The 18,865-nt window shown below is 33.1% G+C and overlaps 1 protein-coding gene across 6 annotated transcripts in view; it reads left to right on the top strand.

Annotated features, from left to right (window-relative positions):
- The window catches only part of EPHA5 (EPH receptor A5), a 348,533-nt gene that overhangs the window by 235,668 nt on the left and 94,000 nt on the right, over positions 1-18,865 (top strand). For all 6 annotated transcript variants that reach the window (XM_045881077.3, XM_045881078.3, XM_045881079.3 and 3 more), the window contains one exon: positions 14,477-14,601. In XM_045881077.3, the coding sequence (XP_045737033.1) occupies positions 14,477-14,601 (125 nt within the window). The remainder of the gene's footprint in view (positions 1-14,476; positions 14,602-18,865) is intronic.

The raw sequence follows: 18,865 nt of genomic DNA, 5'->3' as shown, positions 1-18,865 counted from the left end.
TATTTACATATATATTTATGCATTATATATTTACATATGAATACATTTTTATGTGCACATATACATTTACATATGTATTTGTGTATTGTATATTATTATATATAGATTTATGAATTTATATACTATTTTTACCTACTTTCTCAAAAAATAATATATAGTCGGCTCTAGGCAGATATAACTGCAATAGTAGGAAATGAAAATTAATGGACTAATGGCAGTGAATGAAGAAAAATGATGAGTTTAATTGAAAGAAGAACTCGACACAGCAGTCTAGGGCTACTGAAGATAATTCTCAGCCAAAGTGTATTAAATCTTCTGACTGTTGCTTCCATTAATTAACTATGGACACTCACTATAAACAGGTGCAAATAAACCTTGTTTCCAGAATTTTTGAATGATTTTGTTGGATCACAAATTTCTCTGCCTTGTTTCACTTCTATATCTCTAGTGATTTTCTGCATTTACAAACATGATGTTATAACAGTCAATTATGTATAACCATGTCTTTGAAGAACACATTAGAAATATATTTATTGCAATTCTTGGTAATTTTCACCTGCCCCAATTCTTCCCTCTATTCACAAGAATTGGTTATTCTTGTTTGATTTTTATTCATAAGATAGACTTGAACTTGTAATATAATGTCATGAAGGCCTTTTTCAAGTTTACTCCCTTTTGGCTTTTAAATAAAAGCTAACATAAAAGTAAAAATGGCATCTGTCAGTCTTACATATAGATTTTGAAAACAAAGATTCCATTGTGTTTTTAATGATGATATTACATCTTTACCCCTTGTCAAAAATATCTTGTAGCAGTTTCTTATTTCATTGGCTTCTTGATTGATTGGAATTTTTTTTTTTTTTTTTTTTTTTATCCTTGAGCACCTACCATGTGCTTGTTCTCTTTCTAGTTACAGAGGATACAAAGACAAATGAGGCCACTCACTGTACTCAAGAGTTATATAGTCTGGGAAGCAGGTAAATAGATTCTCAGAGGAATGGTTTCACTTTCTGTATCTGTGGTATATAATATTTTCCCAAACAATTTATTTTTAATATCCCAATTTTATGATCACTCACCAGGACATGCGGAGTCATTGATTGCAGATGCCCAAGTGACTAGTCTCTGACACATATTAGTTTTTCAGTAATAATATGAAAGAAGGAGGGAGGATGAGTGGAGGATTTCTGATACTAATCTTTTTCCCTTTGGAGGTCTCTTAAAAGACCCTGTGGCAGAGAAAGAGGTAGGTGGTTTGAGTTTTCAGGAAAGGCATGTGCTGGGACAAATAAAGGAGAGATTTACATGAAACGCCCATGTCCCTATTGTGTTACTCCACAGTGCAGACACTTCTTGTTCTATTGTAACTCCTTGCAAGTTATCATTTATTTACCATTAAGTATCAACGTTTGTGAAATATGTATTTTTAAATATATAAAGGTTAGAGGATATTTATGTCTATCTGTAGGATAATATTTGCCGTGAAGAGTTTAACTGAGCATTTCTGAGCGGTGAAGACTGAGTTGCACGTAGCACGCACAAAATCGCTCAAAATGCATCGTCCCTCTTCTCTGTGGTGCAGCATATGGAGAGCTCCAGCACATGCAGCACTAGGGGCCACTAGTGCTTGTGGGGACTGTGATTTATCGTGGGGCTTTTTCTCAGAAGAAAATTTTCGAGTTTCATCAGAATGGTAGTATATATAGGGAGTTCTCACACATTTGAACGCTCTCTTTTAGATGTGTTATGGTAGATAAAATTGCTTTGAATCATTGCTTTAGGTTATACAACTCAGAGTAGACACAATTCTATGTGACCAAGTGCAACTGTTATAAAAATGTATCTTCTTGGACATTTTACAGCCAGAATTTTGTCCTCTATTTTATATATAAATTGGTTTTGGTAAATATGAACCCAAACTACTGTTAAGTGGAACAAAAAAATATGAACTTTATGCCATTTGAACTTCTGATGACAAATGTATAGTGTTATATTTTGTTGGCTTTCAAAATTTCTGTGTGATCACTGTAAGTAGAAAATGGGCTTACATGCAATTTGAGTATTGGCTGAGGTTTTCCACAACTTGGAGAATATGTGGGTTTGACTCCCTAAAATTAGTCCCATGGTAAAGGCCAAGGAATTAAATATCTGATAATTTTGCTGATTTGGAACAGAATATCTTGATTTGGCTTTCCTCTGGACCTTAAAATTTTGACTTGCTGTAATCATTAATCTTGTATTTTCTCTAGTTATAGGCTGTCATGTTACTGCTAGAAATTATACTATTTAAAGATATTGTGATTGGGATGTTTATGAAATCAGCTGATAAGTACCACTCAGTTCTCTCTGGTTATTTTGTAGTCATAAAGTTTAATTTTTTTGTTTGTTTGTTTCTACTGGCACAATTTCAGATTTTAAAGGAGTCTTGGCAGATGGCCTCAGAGTGGAGATATTTAGGGAAAGAAGATGTGATGGCCTCGAACTTTAATGGTACACTAGGAATCTAATCTGTTTTTTTAAACAGTCAATAATAAACGATAACTTATTATCATGATTTCTGTTGAATTAAATAATTCCTGTTGCTTGCATAGGTATATAAAATTAAGACCAATGGAAAGTGATAAAGGAAAAAACATGAGTTATTTATATTTGTAATGTGTTTATTTTGCTCTTCAAAATGCTAGATCAGACTAGTTTAGATTGTGAAAATCTTGAAGTAATTAAGAAATGAATTAAAATTTCCACCGTATGTCTTTATTACTGTTGGTGGATTATTCTGTGGCTAAGACCTTTTATAATAAGAGATTATTTTTTATGAAAAAAGAACATGAGTTATGAGCATATTGACATAATTACTATTTATCCACCTATAAAACTTAATGTCATATCTTTAATTGAGGTTTAATATGGATAAACAATATTGAAAATTATATATCGGACTGTATTCCCTTGAATATAATGTAACTGAATAATACTGTGTTGATTAAAGTTTTCCAACTCTGCCACATTATTTACTAGCTATAACTTCATTTTATCTTAAAAGGGTACTGTAAAAATTGTTTAAACTATGTTTCTCATAAAATGGGTACTGTTGTTATTAATGAGATTAAATAATCATTTACACGAAGTCCACTTTGTATACTAAAAATTCTATTAGAGGGCAGTAAGCAATAAATGGAAAACACATTCTATGTTAATTTATTTGATGTGGGATTAATTTTGTTATCCAGACAGAGGCACGTTGTCATTTTATACATTGTTATATTGAATATTCGTTTTTGTAATTTGCATGATTGTTTTGGAAAATGGTGACAATAAATGCCAGTGCATAGTTCTCTATTTTTATTATTCCCATTTTCCTTTCTAATTAACATCATTGTGAATATGACTTCAAAATGATATTTGAAGCATATGGTTTAATACTATTAAGTCTGATCATGCCAAAAATTACTTCTTTGCAATTAAGTTGCTCTTCTTTTCCACTGAAAACAATTTTCAATATCTTACAATTTTCAAGTCTGAAAAAAAACACGCTCTACCTAATGGGGCATTTTAGTTCATAGGTTCTTTTTTTAAAAGATGATATCATCTTTCTAGAACTACTGACATTTAAGGCCAGGTTTTTGTGGAATGGTCTTTCAAATCTTCACTAAGATCATATATCAAAAGATCCAGTTGCAGGCTCTTAAAATGGAGTAATTGTGGGTTTTGTCTGAATGAGCAGATTGAATTTTTGTTTGAGAAAGAAACCGCTAACATGACCTCTTTCTTTAGAAGAGAGCATGATACAAGGTGTGTTGAGAAGGCACTGCACTTATTTTCCTTGCCCAGTGGTATCAAATGACAATGTAGTGATACGTATATATTAAGTATAGAATGAGTGTGCATATATATACATATGTATAATTTATATCCTCTATATAATACAAAATACAAGATATATGATATAACATTTAGTGGATGTATTTCAAAGTATCTACCTTTTCCATTTTAACAATTTCAGATATGTTTATAATTTAATTCAACTGCATTTCTCACTTATTTAAAATGTGTAGTTACTTATTTTCTTACTTTCAAATTATTGATGTATACTCTAAAGCTCTAAAACTGATGTAGTTTCTGCTGTATGCAGGCATTATTCTCAGCACTATCCAAATATTAACTCAAATGCTCTAAAGTCTCAGGTTGATGCATTTTGGCATTTTGGGGAGAGCTCTAAGTATGTTTGCAGCGTGCCCGCCTAATTATGAAAGTAGAAATGGCACAAAGTGACCTACTGTGGGGACATTACTGTCCAACAGATGGCAGCAGTGCAAGATTGGTATCAAACAGGAATTATTAAATAGCCTCAGTTTATTTAACTTCAGGATGAATCAAGTTCAACAGGTAACGGTTATACTTGCTCATGATAAGAGGATAGAAAATGATATAGTGTCAGTTTGTCAGTAATTAGCTTAGACATCTAGTGTTCTTCCTATTTTATTTTACCTTCATTCTATTTTACATGAATTTATTGAAAAATTTACCAGTTTTATTAAAATTAATTTTAAGTTATGAATCTATTATAACTTATTGTACATTTACAACTTTCCTTTATATTGTACCATCAAATTGTGGTGCAATACAAGGGAAAAAAGTCAAGTCCATAGAGAGAGATCGTAGTCATTAATTTTCATAATATTTATTTCAGTCTATATAAGAGACAAAGACATAATTACCTGTTCTTAGAAGAAATTACTGGAAGCATGGAAGATTTAAAAAAGAGTCTAATTAGGAGAAAAATCATGGTGTAGTCAACAAGGATAGAAGCAGTTATAAGTTATAAGAAGTTGTCATTTCAACATACACAGACACAAACATGTACACTTTAGCAGCTTTATTGCTATAAAATTGATGTATAATAGACTGCACAGAGTGCACAATTTGGTAAGTTTTAATGTATGTATACACCTACAAAGCATCACCACAACAAGACAGTGAGCATATCCACTTCTCCCAACAGTTTCCTCATGTTCTTTGGTAAGCCAGTCAAAAAAGAATGCATACAATATGACTTCATTTATTTAACACTCTAAAAAATGCAAACAGATCTACTGTAACAGAAGGAAGATCATTGTCCATTTGCATTCCTACTTACCAAGGACTTTAAGGATCTAGTATCATCCAGAGACTGTTCTAATGACTAACCAGGTTATAAAGAAAGACACAAGAGTTTTCGGATTTCATGGAGATTATACTCTCGTTGGACTAAACTAGATTATGTATAAAATGAACAAACAAATCAGCTTACATAAAATACTAATGGATCAGAAAATACCAAATATAAGAAGAAATAATACCCAGATGAAGAAAGGGAAATATGGTAACAGAGATCAGGATGTAACAGTCAGTAACAGTGAGCTGAAGTTTCAAGACAACAGCAGTTCACAAAACATCAACACTGATTCAGCTTCTAACTTCAGTTTTCTACGTTTATATAATTCTATTAAATGAATAATGAATCTTAGCATGGTTTACCTTTAGTAATTCCCAAATTTCACTGGTAAAATGATTCAGTTAGAGAGTCTTTATTAAAAACAGGAAATCCTTGGCCCAGGTCTGGCTATGTGAGTCAGAATTTCCTGGAAAGAAACCTGATAATCTGTACTTTTAGGAAAAACTGGCCCAGACCTGCCTGGATAACAAGAAGCTCCTAAATATGATGAATTGTGCAAGGCAGAGATAAGTGGTGGTTTCCAGCTGGCAGATAGCGACAATCCAAATTTTAACCTTGGAATCAAATATTAGATACTTTCTTAAAAAAAAAGTTGTGTGCAAATAAACTAATACATTATTCAAGTGGAGGGACTTTTGTAGGAAAGTAAAAGTAGTGCCATCTGAAGAAGTTTTAACACATTCATGGACTGTCACAGACAGGATTTCAAAGTTGTCTTGTCTGTTTTTCTCAAAGCTTTAAGACCCCAAATACAGGTAAATAAGTCAAATGCATGAAGATATGTTATTTTTTTATTTTATTTTTTTTGTGTTTTTTTTTTAAATGCAAGTAACCAACACGTGATTCTATCTATAATTTATTTTTGTCTACACAAATAGGATTTGTTCCAATGATGGATTAATGGTATTTTCTTATTCTATTTAACACAATTAAGTTTTATGTTTTCATCATTCTCTTTTAAAGACATTTTTATAGATATTCTATACTAAGTGAACTATTAGTCATTTTAACACTTAAAAATTCAACACATTTTAGTGCAATAAAAAATCTATGATTATCAGGGAGGTTTACCTATAACCATTAATACTGTAGATTCATGAAATTCACCAGACATAGAATATAAAAATATCTTATCTCTATAGGTACTTTGCTTTTTGATCTCATCCAACATTTAGAGCAGTGACAGGTTCAGAAAAGAGGCTACAAATAATTTTGATTGATGCATGTTGGAAGGCTTAAGGAGTTATGGAGAATCCGTTATTGAAGTCTTCTTAGACAATTGTCTGCTATTTTACAACTGATATTATTATAAAGAGTATTTATTTGGCACCCACCCTGTACCTGATATTATACATATGGAATCATATTTCAACCTTACAAAAAGACGAATTTATCACTATTACTATTTAAATATAAAAAGCACATTCATAGAGGTTAAGTAACCTAAACAGGGCCATGCAGCTAGAAAATGGTTGGCTGCTAAAGGATTAGAAGTCAATTTTGTTTGACTTCAAAGCTATGTGTGTCATGTCACTCTTTCCCATGTGGAGACAGTGTGCCTTAAACTAGGTTTCCATATTTGAAGAGTTAGGATGGCATGCTTTACAATGATGTCAGGGTTTTGTATATTATTGCTTGAGCTGCTGAGACGTTAGAGATTTCTACATTGTATCATTATCAATAAGTCAAACAGATATGGATTAGCAATTCTTTTTTTTTTTAAGATTTTGTTTATTTATTTGATAGAGAGAGACACAGCGAGAGAGGGAACACAAGCAGGGGGAGTGGGAGAGGGAGAAGCAGGCTTCCCGCAGAGCAGGGAGCCTGATACGGGGCTCGATCCCAGAACCCTGGGATCATGACCTGAGCAGAAGGCAGACGCCTAACGACTGAGCCACCCAGGCGCCCCTGGATTAGCAATTCTTTAACCACTAGACATATATACTAGAATTGAACAATTAAGTAAATGAATGGCAGATAGTGGGAACAACTGTTGGAGTGCAAGTTTGCAGATAAGTAGTGTGGAAACAAGAATGATCTGTGTAGCAACTGATTAGAGTTGGCAGCATCAGTATATACTCATGTTACGTTAATATACATATATATGTATGTATATATGTATATATTTATAGTTATACACAGGTTGATATAAACACATTTATTTCCTAGCTTGTTAACCTGAAAGGAGAAACAATGACACTCCAGTAAGAAGGAGCCCATCCAGATCTTGGTTTCTAAAAACATTCTCCAATAAATGAAGCCAGAGCTCCTAAGAGAAAGTACTGATTCTAGAATTGAGATTGTAAATAAGCAAGATGAGCCTGGAGCATCTGATCTAGTAGTGCTAGAGAGTAAAAAAAAAAAAAAAAAAAAAAAAAAAAAAAAAACTATAGAAAAAGAAAAAAGCAAACTAACAAATCCACAATGCTGGGGGTCTGTCAAAGAGACATAGGAGCTAACTGAAAGAGTAATCTATGGTCAAAGTTTTAACAATCTGAGTTATAAAATAAAGCATTAGATTTTATACCAAAGTGTAAAAAAATCTATGTGTCTATACTGATATAAATACATGATTAAACAAACAAACAAAAAAACAAATAAGGAAGACTGGGCAAATCTCCTGTGCAGAATAAATAATTTCTGCAAATACTCCCGCCTCAAGGAAGTAGAGTACAGCTCCTCACTCCTTAAGTGCAGACTGCACATAGTGACTTCATCCCTTAGATTATAGTACAGAAAACTGAAAAAAAAAAAGAATGATTTTACAGTGGAGAAACCTGATTAACACTACTACAGTCAGGCGATCAAGGTTAACCTAATAGTGATGCTATGCTGATAGTGTGTATCCTTAATATGATGTAATGAAATGGAGCTTTACCCTTATATAATCTTTCCCCCAAAAGCTCATAACCCCAGTCTAATCATGAGAAAAATATCAAATCAAAAACAATTGAGAGATAGTCTAATACTTGACCAGTCAAAAATGTGAAAATCACAAAATCAGACAAAGTCTGAGAAAGTTTTACAGTCAAGAGGATCCTAAGGAGACTTGATGACTATACCATGTACTGTGGTATACTGGATGGAATCTTGGGGCAGAAAAAGGGTAATAGGTAAAAACTAAGGAAATCTCAATAAGGTATGGACTTTAGTTAATAATAATGTGTCAATATGTTCATGAATTGTGACAGATGTACTATATATGCTACTTTAAGATATTCCTAATAGGAGACACTAGGTGTGGGATATATGGGAACTTCCTATACTCTCTTCATAATCTTTCTATAAATGTAAAACTATTTTAAACTAAAAAATTTAAGCAAACAGACAAAAAAAAATTAGCCCATAATGGGAACAATTACCTGCCTGAAGGATCAGTATCTTGCTTATTATACTGGAACTTAAAAGTCAGCTCCACTATAGAAGCTGTAATGTAGAAACAATTTGGAATGTTTCCACAGATCCAAAATGTGAAATTTAGAATTTATGTAAATTATTTTGTTCTAATCACAACTTGATTTTTTTAGTATTTTTGTGCTTCCTACCCTATTCCAGTAATAGTTTTATGATTTCACATCATCCAGTGAAATTTCACAAGCAGAAATTCTCGAAGTCATTCTCATTTTGTTCCTGGGTCACTTAATAAAAGGTTCAGTGGGTAGAACGAAAGGTATCAGTGGGCAAGATGACTAAGATAAATTAAACATGGCCTTGATGCTGACAAATCTGGTTACGGTGGTTTTAATGTGCATAATATCCATAAAATACTTTACAAAAGTAAAGCACTGCCATTCACAATTTGTGCATCATCTTTATGTCCCCAGGAGCTGTCAGTTGTCCTCACTTTCATCAGCTTTACCCAAATGCGGCAGAGATGGTCTTGTTACAGAGGAACTTTTTTTTACTGAACTTCATTCCTGAACTATTCTAATCTGAGTATGGTCTTCTCTCCCCATTCTGACCAAGCTTTAAAGAATACTGTTTAGCCTCTGAGAAAACCGAGTTTGGAAAACAATGGTGGTTTTTGAAATCAAGCGGACTTTGAAAGCCACACAATTTCTGTTTAACTTTGATGGATGTAAAACGAAAGTATTCCACTTCAAGCTGGTTATATCTATGTTAATATTTATTTGATAGCTTCACTTTGAAATGGTTAATTATTTTATTAAATAATTAAGTTTTTTTTAAAGATTTTATTTATTTATTGAGAGAGAGAGAGCGCCAGTGCACCAGTGTGGGGTAGGGGCAGAGGGAGAAGGAGACTCCCCACTTAGCAGGAAGCCCAATGCAGGGCTCAATCCCAGGACCCCAGGATCCATATCATGACCTGAGACAAAGGCAGATGCTTAACTGACTGAGCCACCCAGGTGCCCCAAAGAATTAAGTTTTAAAATAAAACACAAATCTCTAAATAATAAGATCCTACTCTATGCACTTATGAGACAAACTCAGTTTTGAATGATACATGATGTATATATTTCCCATTCATTCATGCATCCATTCAGCAAATATTTCTTAAATTTCTAGATACCAAGTAATTTTCTGGTAATTTTTTTTACAGCAGTGAACTAAATCAAATTAATTCCTACCTTCATGGAGGATACATGTTAAATTCAATTTATGAATAGAAAAGTGGCACTACCATCAACTTGTTACTGTTTCTACTTGAGTGTATTTGCTACTTTGCTATAAATACTGTATGAACTATGGGGCCCATAGCTTGTTCTTTCTTGTTTCCATGTCTTCTTGATGCTTTGTCCATAGTGGCAAATATGGCATGACTTTTCCCTCACTAGGAAATCAAAAGGGACTTTGAACCTATCTCAAAATATGACTGTGAGAACTACCAGTCAATTACAATTTCATGGAGGTAAACAAAATGCCATTTCAGATACTTTTAGACAATTTGGTTCTATATGCACACTGTGTGTTCTGTAGCACTGCAGAAAATTCTGAGGAACTGGACATGTTTAAGAAAACAAGATAAAGCTGAAAATATGAGCCCTCTGAGCCTGAGTATCACAAAGCTCTGTGATTGAAACAATAAGAGTACACATTGAAGTACCAAAGTCATTATCACCCTATTATGGGTATATAAAACATTAGACAGCTAATTTTTCTCTCCTACAGATCATATCTGTTTCTATTTAATTTTATTGAAAGACATCCTTAAACCTTGAGTTTCATAGTTAATTTTGTTGACAAAATAATTTTTATTTTAAAAGGTTTAAGTTTTTGTATGTATTACTTTGATTTTTACCAGCCATTCATTCCATACATATTTATTGGACCCTCCTCTGTCCCTGTCCCAGGCATTGTTTTAGATCTAGAAATTCAGCAGTGACTAGAATAAACAATATCCCTGTCCTCATAAAAATTACATTCTACTTGAGAGGATTGAAAAGAGCAAATCTACATTCATATATGTGTATCAGGTAGTGCAAGGGCAAGAGCTAAGGAGAAAAATAAAACCCCAGAGGAGCAGAGGGTATGGTGAGGAGAGAGGGAAGGGTGGGAATTGGTTACTTCAGTCATAGCGTGGACAGGAAAGGTCTCAGTGAGAAAACCACAGGAGAGGGAGAGAGTCGTGGAGAAGTCAGGGTGAGAAGCACCTCTGAATGTTAGAATGCTTGTACAAAGGTCTTCAGCAGAAGTGTGTCTTAAGTGCCCTAAGAACAGAAAGCCAGGGCACAGTTAGCAGGAGGTAAAGTAAGAAAAGATGCAGGGTGCCAGACGATGTTGATCTTTGTATGTAATTCTGGATTTGTCTTCTACTCTTGAGTGAATAAATTATATACATTATATATATATATGTGTATATATATATACACACACACATATATATAATGTTATGTAATATATATACATTCTACATATAATTTATAAATTATATATTTATATATATATAAAATTTAATCTCACCACATGTTTAATACTGTTCAGATAGGGCTATACACTTTTCACTGGTTATACACTATTCACTATCACTGGCATCTTTTCTACCTTCTTATATGTGCATTATAATATACATATTATATACATATCATATACATATCATATAATATACATGATTTCTCTCTCTACACACACACACACACAGACATTCCTTCCATTAGTCCACGATGATCTCTCCTAATCAAAGCTAAAAATTGTAAACATAAAGATCATCTACATCAAGAAAAATATTAATCAACACATATTTGTATTGTCAAACCCAGAATCTATACATATCTCTACAGATTGACAAAATGGATGTTGAATCAAATATCCATATGTTTGGAATCCAGACACATTAAAATAGCATAGATTTTTTTTCTATTTTCATCAGAAAAGTCATTCAATGGGCACTGACAGATAGCAATGAACATGATAAGTATTTGTGACTTCTAAAAAAATATTTGGGGGAGATGGAACTGAAGGAAAATGTTTCTTTTTTTAATTAAACAATAACTGACATGCAATATTATTTTAGTTTCAGGTGCACAAGATAATGAGTAAATATTTTTTATACATTACAAAATGATCACCACGATAGGTCGTTATCATCTGTCACCATACGAAATTGTTGCAATATTATTGATTCTATTTCTTATGCTGTCCATTACATCCCTGTAACTTATTTATTTTGTAACTGTAAATTGATACCTCTTAATCCCCTTCTCCTGTTTCACCTGTCTCTCCCTCCAGCTCTCTGGCAACAACTAGTTTATTTTCAGTATCTGTGAGTCTGTTTCTGTTTTGTTTGTTTGTTTTGTTTTGTTTTTAGCTCCACATATAAGTGAAATCATATGTCTTTCTCTGTCAGATTTATTTCACTTCATATACTACCTATTAGATCCATCCACGTTGTCAAAAGATTTCATTTTTTTGTGGCTGAGTAATATCCCATTGTGTGTATGTGTATGTGTGGGGGTGTGTGTGTATGTATACAGGTACATACCATATATATCGCATAAGTATATACAACATCTTTTATATCTGTTCATCTATTGATGGACACTTTGGTTGCTTCCATGTCTTGGCTATTATAAATAATGCTGCAACAAACACAGGGGTACACGTATCTTTTCAAAGTAGTGTTTTCATTATTTTTTGGAAAGATACCCAGAAGAGGAATTGCTAGATCTTATAGTAGTTCTATTTTTAATTTTTTGAGGAATCCATTTTGCTTTCACAGCAGCTGGACCAATTTTTCCACCGACAGTGCACAAGGGTTCCCTTTTTTTCACATCCTTGCCAATACTTATTTCTTGTCTTTTTGATAATAGTCATTCTGACAGGTATGAGGTGGTGTCTCATTGTGGTTTTGATTTGCATTTTTCTGATGATTAGTGACGTTGAGCATCTTTTCATATGCCTGTTGACTATCTATGTGTCTTCTCTGGAAAAATGTTTATTCAGATCCTTTGCCCATTTTTTAAATCATTTTTTTTTTCTTATTGAGTTGTATGAATTCTTTATATATTGTGGATATCAACCTCTTATGAGATAATATGGTTTGCAAGTATCTTCTCGTATTCAATAGGTTGCCTTTTCATTTTGTCAATGATTTCCTTTACTGTGCAAAGTTTAGTTTGATGCAGTCCCATTTTTTTTACATTTTTACTTTTGTTGCTTTTGCCAGAGGAGACATATCTAAAAAAAATATCACTAAGAACAGTGTCAAAGAGATTACTGCCTATTTTTTCTCATAGGAGTTTTATGTTTCCAATCTTATATTCAAGTCTTTGATTCATTTTAAATTAATTTTGGTGTATAGCATAAGATAATAGTTCAGTTTCATCCTTTTGCACGTGACTGTCCAATTTTCTGAGCATTATTTATTGAAAAGACTGTTCTTTCCCCACTGTATGTTCTTCCTTCATTTGTCATAAATTAATTGGCCATATATGTGTGGGTTTACATCTGAACTTTCTATTCTAGCCCATTCCACAGATCTATGTGTCTGTTTTTCTTCCGATATCATACTGTTTTGATCACTATAGCCTAGAAGTGTAGTTTGAAATCAAGTAGTGTGATACTCCCAGCTCTGTTATTCTTTTTCAAGACTGCTTTGGCTATTTGGGTTCTTTTGTGATTCTGTATACCCTTTAGGATTATTTGCTAAAGTTCTACAAAAAATGCCATTGGTAATTTGGTAGGGATTACACTGAATCTGTAGATTGCTTTGGGTGGTATGGACATTTTAAAAATATTAATTCCTCCAACCCATTAGCATAGCATATCTTTCCATTTATTTGTGTTGTATTCAATTTCTTTCTTCAGTGTCTTATAGTTTTCAGAATACAGGTCTTTCACCTCTTTGGTTAGATTTATTCCTAGGTATTTATCCTTTTTAATGTATTTGTAAATGTGATCGTTCTCTTAATTTCTATTTCTGTTAGTTCATTATTAGTGTATAGAAACACAACAGATTTCTGTATATTAATTTTGTATCCTGCAACTTGATTAAAATAATTTATTAATTTTGGTAGCTTTTTTGGTAGAGTCTTTAGCTTTATATATATATAGTATCATGTTATCTGCAAATAATGACACTTATACTTTTTTCCAATTTGGATGTCTTTTATTTCTTTTTCTTGCCTAATTGTTGTGGCTAGGACTTCTAATACTATATTTAATAAAAGTTGTGGGAGTGGATATCCTTTTCTTGTTCCTTATCTTAGAGGAAAAACTTTCAGATTAGGAAAATGTTTATTTTATCTGCTATTGTTTTCAAGAAATACCACAAGTTTAATGATATAATTTTTAAGGCAATCCCCACTATCTTTAACTGATGATTTTATGAATGATTATAGGACCCACATGATTAAAAAAATTAAAAGAGCCAAAATGTTGCGAAAATATGGTAATATAGATAATCGTGTGTACTAGCATAATGGGATATATGTTATGCAGTGTCAATAACTTTAGAAGCATGGGAGATATATAAGGTCATCAGGAATGTCTTTATTCTATAAGAAAAGTAAGATAGTTCATTTATGTTTCTAAACTTTATAGAGAAAATATATACTTAAGATTCTATGTGACTCTAGTTTTAAGAAAATTCTCAGGATACTTGATTTATATTTGTAAAACACTTTACAATCTGTAGAACTTTTTTATTACATAAAGGAAAGTAAAATTTTCAGGGTAAAGGGAAATTTAATTGTTAATGTAGTTCTTGTTAAATTGTTAATGTAATAATTACACTACATTATATCTCATTGTATTTTCAGGGCTCTGTTAATCATGCTACCCTTTATTTACACTATTTTGCAGCTCCCTCTCCAGTCACCAATGTGAAAAAGGGGAAGATTGCAAAAAACAGCATCTCTTTGTCTTGGCAAGAGCCAGATCGTCCGAATGGAATCATCTTGGAGTATGAAATCAAATATTTTGAAAAGGTGAGAGTAATAGAATAAAGAATGTCCTTTCTTCTGCTGCTTCTTCTTTTTTTCATTTTAGCAACTGCAATTACCCAGTTTTTAGAAAAGCATGTTGCAATTTTATGTGTAAATCAATGACAATTGATTCTGCAGTCATGATTAGGGAGGCTAGAAATGTAGAGGGAGCACTCTATCCGTGTTCTTCCGCTGCCAAATGGTTTATGCTGTCGGACTAGTGCCATATAGTCTAACATAAGCTTAACTAGGTTTCACAGCATTAAAAGATGAAGTCATAGGACATTTTGCAAGTGTAAACACTTAAGTTCTTGACCTTCAGTACTGACTGCAGTGTACTACAAGGAAAAACACATATGGTTATAGCCATTAACCCTGCATAATACCTATGCTCTTAAGGAGGAATGGGTAGATAAGATGTGAATATAAAGTATAATTTTTAAAATTTATATCAAAAACCTAATACTGTATTATAAATTGTATTTTAAAATTAGAAGGCATAAAATCAGAAAAGTAGACCTCACATTTCCTACATTTTCTCAATTTCTTCTTTCCTGAGTTGTTTCTTAGGCCCACTCTTGAATGTTTTGCCATAATAGTTGTTGAGGTCTAAAGGCAATAATTATTCCTTTTCCTTTTTTCTGAATCCACAACCAAGTGAGCTATTGATAAAGAAATAATACAGATGGAAAATAAAGGTGAACTTAAATCTCTAAAGTGGAACTATAGCATATAGCTTAGATATGCAGTTACCATGGGTCTTCCTATATCTCCCACCCCCATTTTACTTTGATTTTTATACAGTCTGGATCTGAATGACTTACACTACTTAGAACAACCTGACTTCTAGTAGAGGAGAAAAAGATAGAAGCGTGCTCAAACCAGACTCTCACTGGTGGGTAAGAAGCTCTGACTCAAGAGTATGTATCCTATGAAAGTAGGAGCAGAAAACATCACAAACATATGCAGAGAAGCAGATCCCCCCAAAAAGGAAAGGACTCAGCCACATGTACTAAATTGCTTTCCCTAAACTCATGGAGGCATCACTCCTTCTCTTAGAGGGAATACTGAAGAGGGTAGGAAGAAGTTAAAGACTTACTTTGCAATCCCAGAGAAACTGTCCACGCTAGGACATTGGAAAAGAGAGGAGAGGGAATAAATGGTTCTCCTTGTACTAATGCAAAAATATCTGGAAAAATACTTATATTCTATTAATGAAAGTTATTTAAAAATTCAACATTTTGTGTATATGCGTAGATGAAAGAGTATAGGTAAATACATTGAAACACATTAAATTAATGCATAACATCATAGAGATTTTTTAATTGTTTCTTTTATTCATTGATTTAACCATTACCTGTGTAAAGATAGTGATAGAGAGTAGAACAGTAGTGGGTGGGGAAAGGGGGGCAGTGGGGATGTTTACATATCCTTCCTAGGTTTTGAATGCCTGTACAATGTTCTTATATTGATTTTATAAATAGATGAATAAATAGCAAATTACTACTTTTGAAGGATTACTTAGTAATCCTCCTAGGAATGACTTGCTGGTAGCATCACAAATAACTATTGGATCATTAGGGAACATAAATGAAGATACTTCTATTTCATAAAAAAAATATATTATCAAATACGTTATTCACCAAGAATGTCCTAAGAGAATATCTATGAGACAAAACTTTGTTGGTATAGGGGCACCTGGCTGGCTCAGTCAGTGGAGCATGCAACTCTCGATCTTGGGATTATGAGTTCAAGACCCACGTTGGGTGTAAAGATTACTTAAAAATAAAATCTTAAAAAAAAAAACTATATTGGGATATGGTTTACAGTATTTATTATAAAAAATAAGACAAATCAAGTAAAATGTTGTGTCATTAATATTCCTCACTGATTCTTGTTTCTCTGGGAGTAGTAGTCCAAATTGTATTTTAAATTCTAGAGATCTACAATCTAAACACAGGCTCTATCCAAAAATAATTTGTTAAATTAAGGTTTACATCCTTATTTATTTTTTTTTTTGCAAATTTTATTACTGTATACTAATGAAAAGCAGGAGATAAAGATAGATAGATAGATAGATAGATAGATAGATAGATGATATAACAGACTGATTTTTATAAATATTCTGAGTTTCAAGTTTTTACTGTAATTGAAGTTTATTTCAAAAGAAGTTGAAATGCATAATGACATTTAAAAATAATGATGCACCAGGGGTGCTGGCTGGCTTAGTCAGTGAAGCACACAACTCTTGATCTTGGGGTTGTGAGTTTGAGCCCCAAATTGGGGTTTGAGCTTACCTTAAAAAAATAAATTAGGGGCACCTGGGTGGCTCAGTCATTAAGCGTCTGCCTTCAGCCTAGGTCATGATCCCAGGTCTTGGGATCGAGTCCCACATCAGGCTCCCTGCTCAGCGGGAAGACTGCTTCTCCCTCTCCCATCCCCCCTGCTTGTGTTCCCTCTCCTGCTGTGTTTCTCTCTGTCAAATAAATAAATAAAATCTTTAAAAATTAATTAATTAATTGATTAATTAATTAATTAAAAGAAGGGAGTATTTAAAAAAATTTTTTTAAACTATTCACCAAAACTCTATTTTTGAATATACATTGTAGATGAAGTTCAACAGCAAGAAGACTAAAATTTGAAAAGTCATTATTTTTTTGTATGGTTTTTCTTCCCCTGAAGCATCTAGTTGGACCAATGTCTGGTTTTCTTTTTTGTTTCCAATGAAATTATCCTATTTTTTCCCCTTATGAGTAATCTTTCATTGTTTTTACTATTACCAGCATGTGCTTGAGTAATACTCAATAAAAGCAAGGATTTATAATTATTTTTTCTTTTTTTCTTTAAGTTGCTGCTTCTGTTAAACAAAGAGTTTTTCAACAAGTGGTAGGCAAAGTCCTTTTCTCTTAATATTCCTTCTAATGGATTTTATCCATGTTGTGGAATTATTTTCTTCATAGTTCTATACTTAGTTCATGAAATTTAGTTTTACATTTAATGTCTTATATTTAATGCCGTGTTAATGCATTCTATTATCTGTATAACTCAACATAAGAAAAAACAACTTAGGAAAATATTTCTATATATAGTTTCAGTAAATGAAGAGCAAGTTGTCCATTTACATTTACTTTACATTAACTCCCAGAACTTTTTGCCAAGCAAAATTATTGAGCATACCAACAAAATACATGAAAGTTTTTTTTAACACTTTCGGGAAAAAAAAAAAAAAAAAAGGAAAAAGAAGAAAAGGATAATGAGCTTTTATAGCATGTTTTGAGGTGGGGGTCCTGATAGGTTTCCCGAGCTCATTTTGAACCCTCAGAATGACACCACCATTTTATTGGATGGCTCTTGGCCAGACACAGGTGGCAGAGCTTTCCAGGGCTCCTGCATTTGCCAACTGGTATTACTACCTGCCATTGCCCTGCTCTAATAGAGGTCATTGGGCCTCTCTCCTCCTGCATGGTGATGGGCCCATTGCCATCTCTTAATTAAAGGCAGAGGCAAAGGGACCTGCCCCTTGGCAGGGTGTTTGCCAGCTGGCTCCTTCTGCTGAGGCCCTCCCCTCGCTGCATGTGAACAGTATTTGTTAAGCAGCTGGGGAATGTAGCTCATTTGCTCAGCTGGAGCACGAAGGCAGCAAAAGCCATTGCCCTGACCGGGATCTGGCAGCCTGGTGGCCGTGGGTGTTGAAGATGTATATATAGGGTTTGTGATAAAAAGGAAATTGTAATATGACCGTGACTGAAAAGAGTGGAACAGAAGCAAATTTTGGAAGATACTTAGGTAATTCAAAATCGGTATTAATGGTTTCGATCCCTTAGATATATGCTTTGGTGAGTCCCTCTGACACTAGAGATTTCAACAGACCCAGAGAGACAATGTGCAATTAGAACTCCGATAAAGAACCACTTAGATATACATGTTAATATATAAATCAGAATGTTGCATAATTTTGTGCAATTGATACTAGGTCATGCATTATTTCAAGGAGCAGCATGCCAGTTTCCTTATGTTTCCCACCCCCCCGATTTGGCAAAAATGTCAACTTCTAATAATTTTACAAGACATATTAATTGTGACTTCAATAGTTAGGAGTTTACAACAAACTTTTTATTAAATTTGCCATCATGATACAGACTCAAGTCAAATTTACCTAGAACTGGTTATGTTGTGGAGGTTGTGCTGGGTGCTATGTATATCATCTCTATTGCTCAACCATGCTCTTAATAAATAATTTTGTCCCATTTTAAAGAAGAAAAAACTG

The sequence above is a fragment of the Mirounga angustirostris genome, unplaced genomic scaffold, assembly GCF_029215605.1.
Source record: "Mirounga angustirostris isolate CCGP_5_RB_7025 unplaced genomic scaffold, mMirAng1.0.hap1 SCAF_2, whole genome shotgun sequence".
Lineage (NCBI taxonomy): Eukaryota > Metazoa > Chordata > Mammalia > Carnivora > Phocidae > Mirounga > Mirounga angustirostris.
Note: the sequence above shows the minus strand (reverse complement) of the source record. Positions and strands in the feature narration are given on the sequence as shown.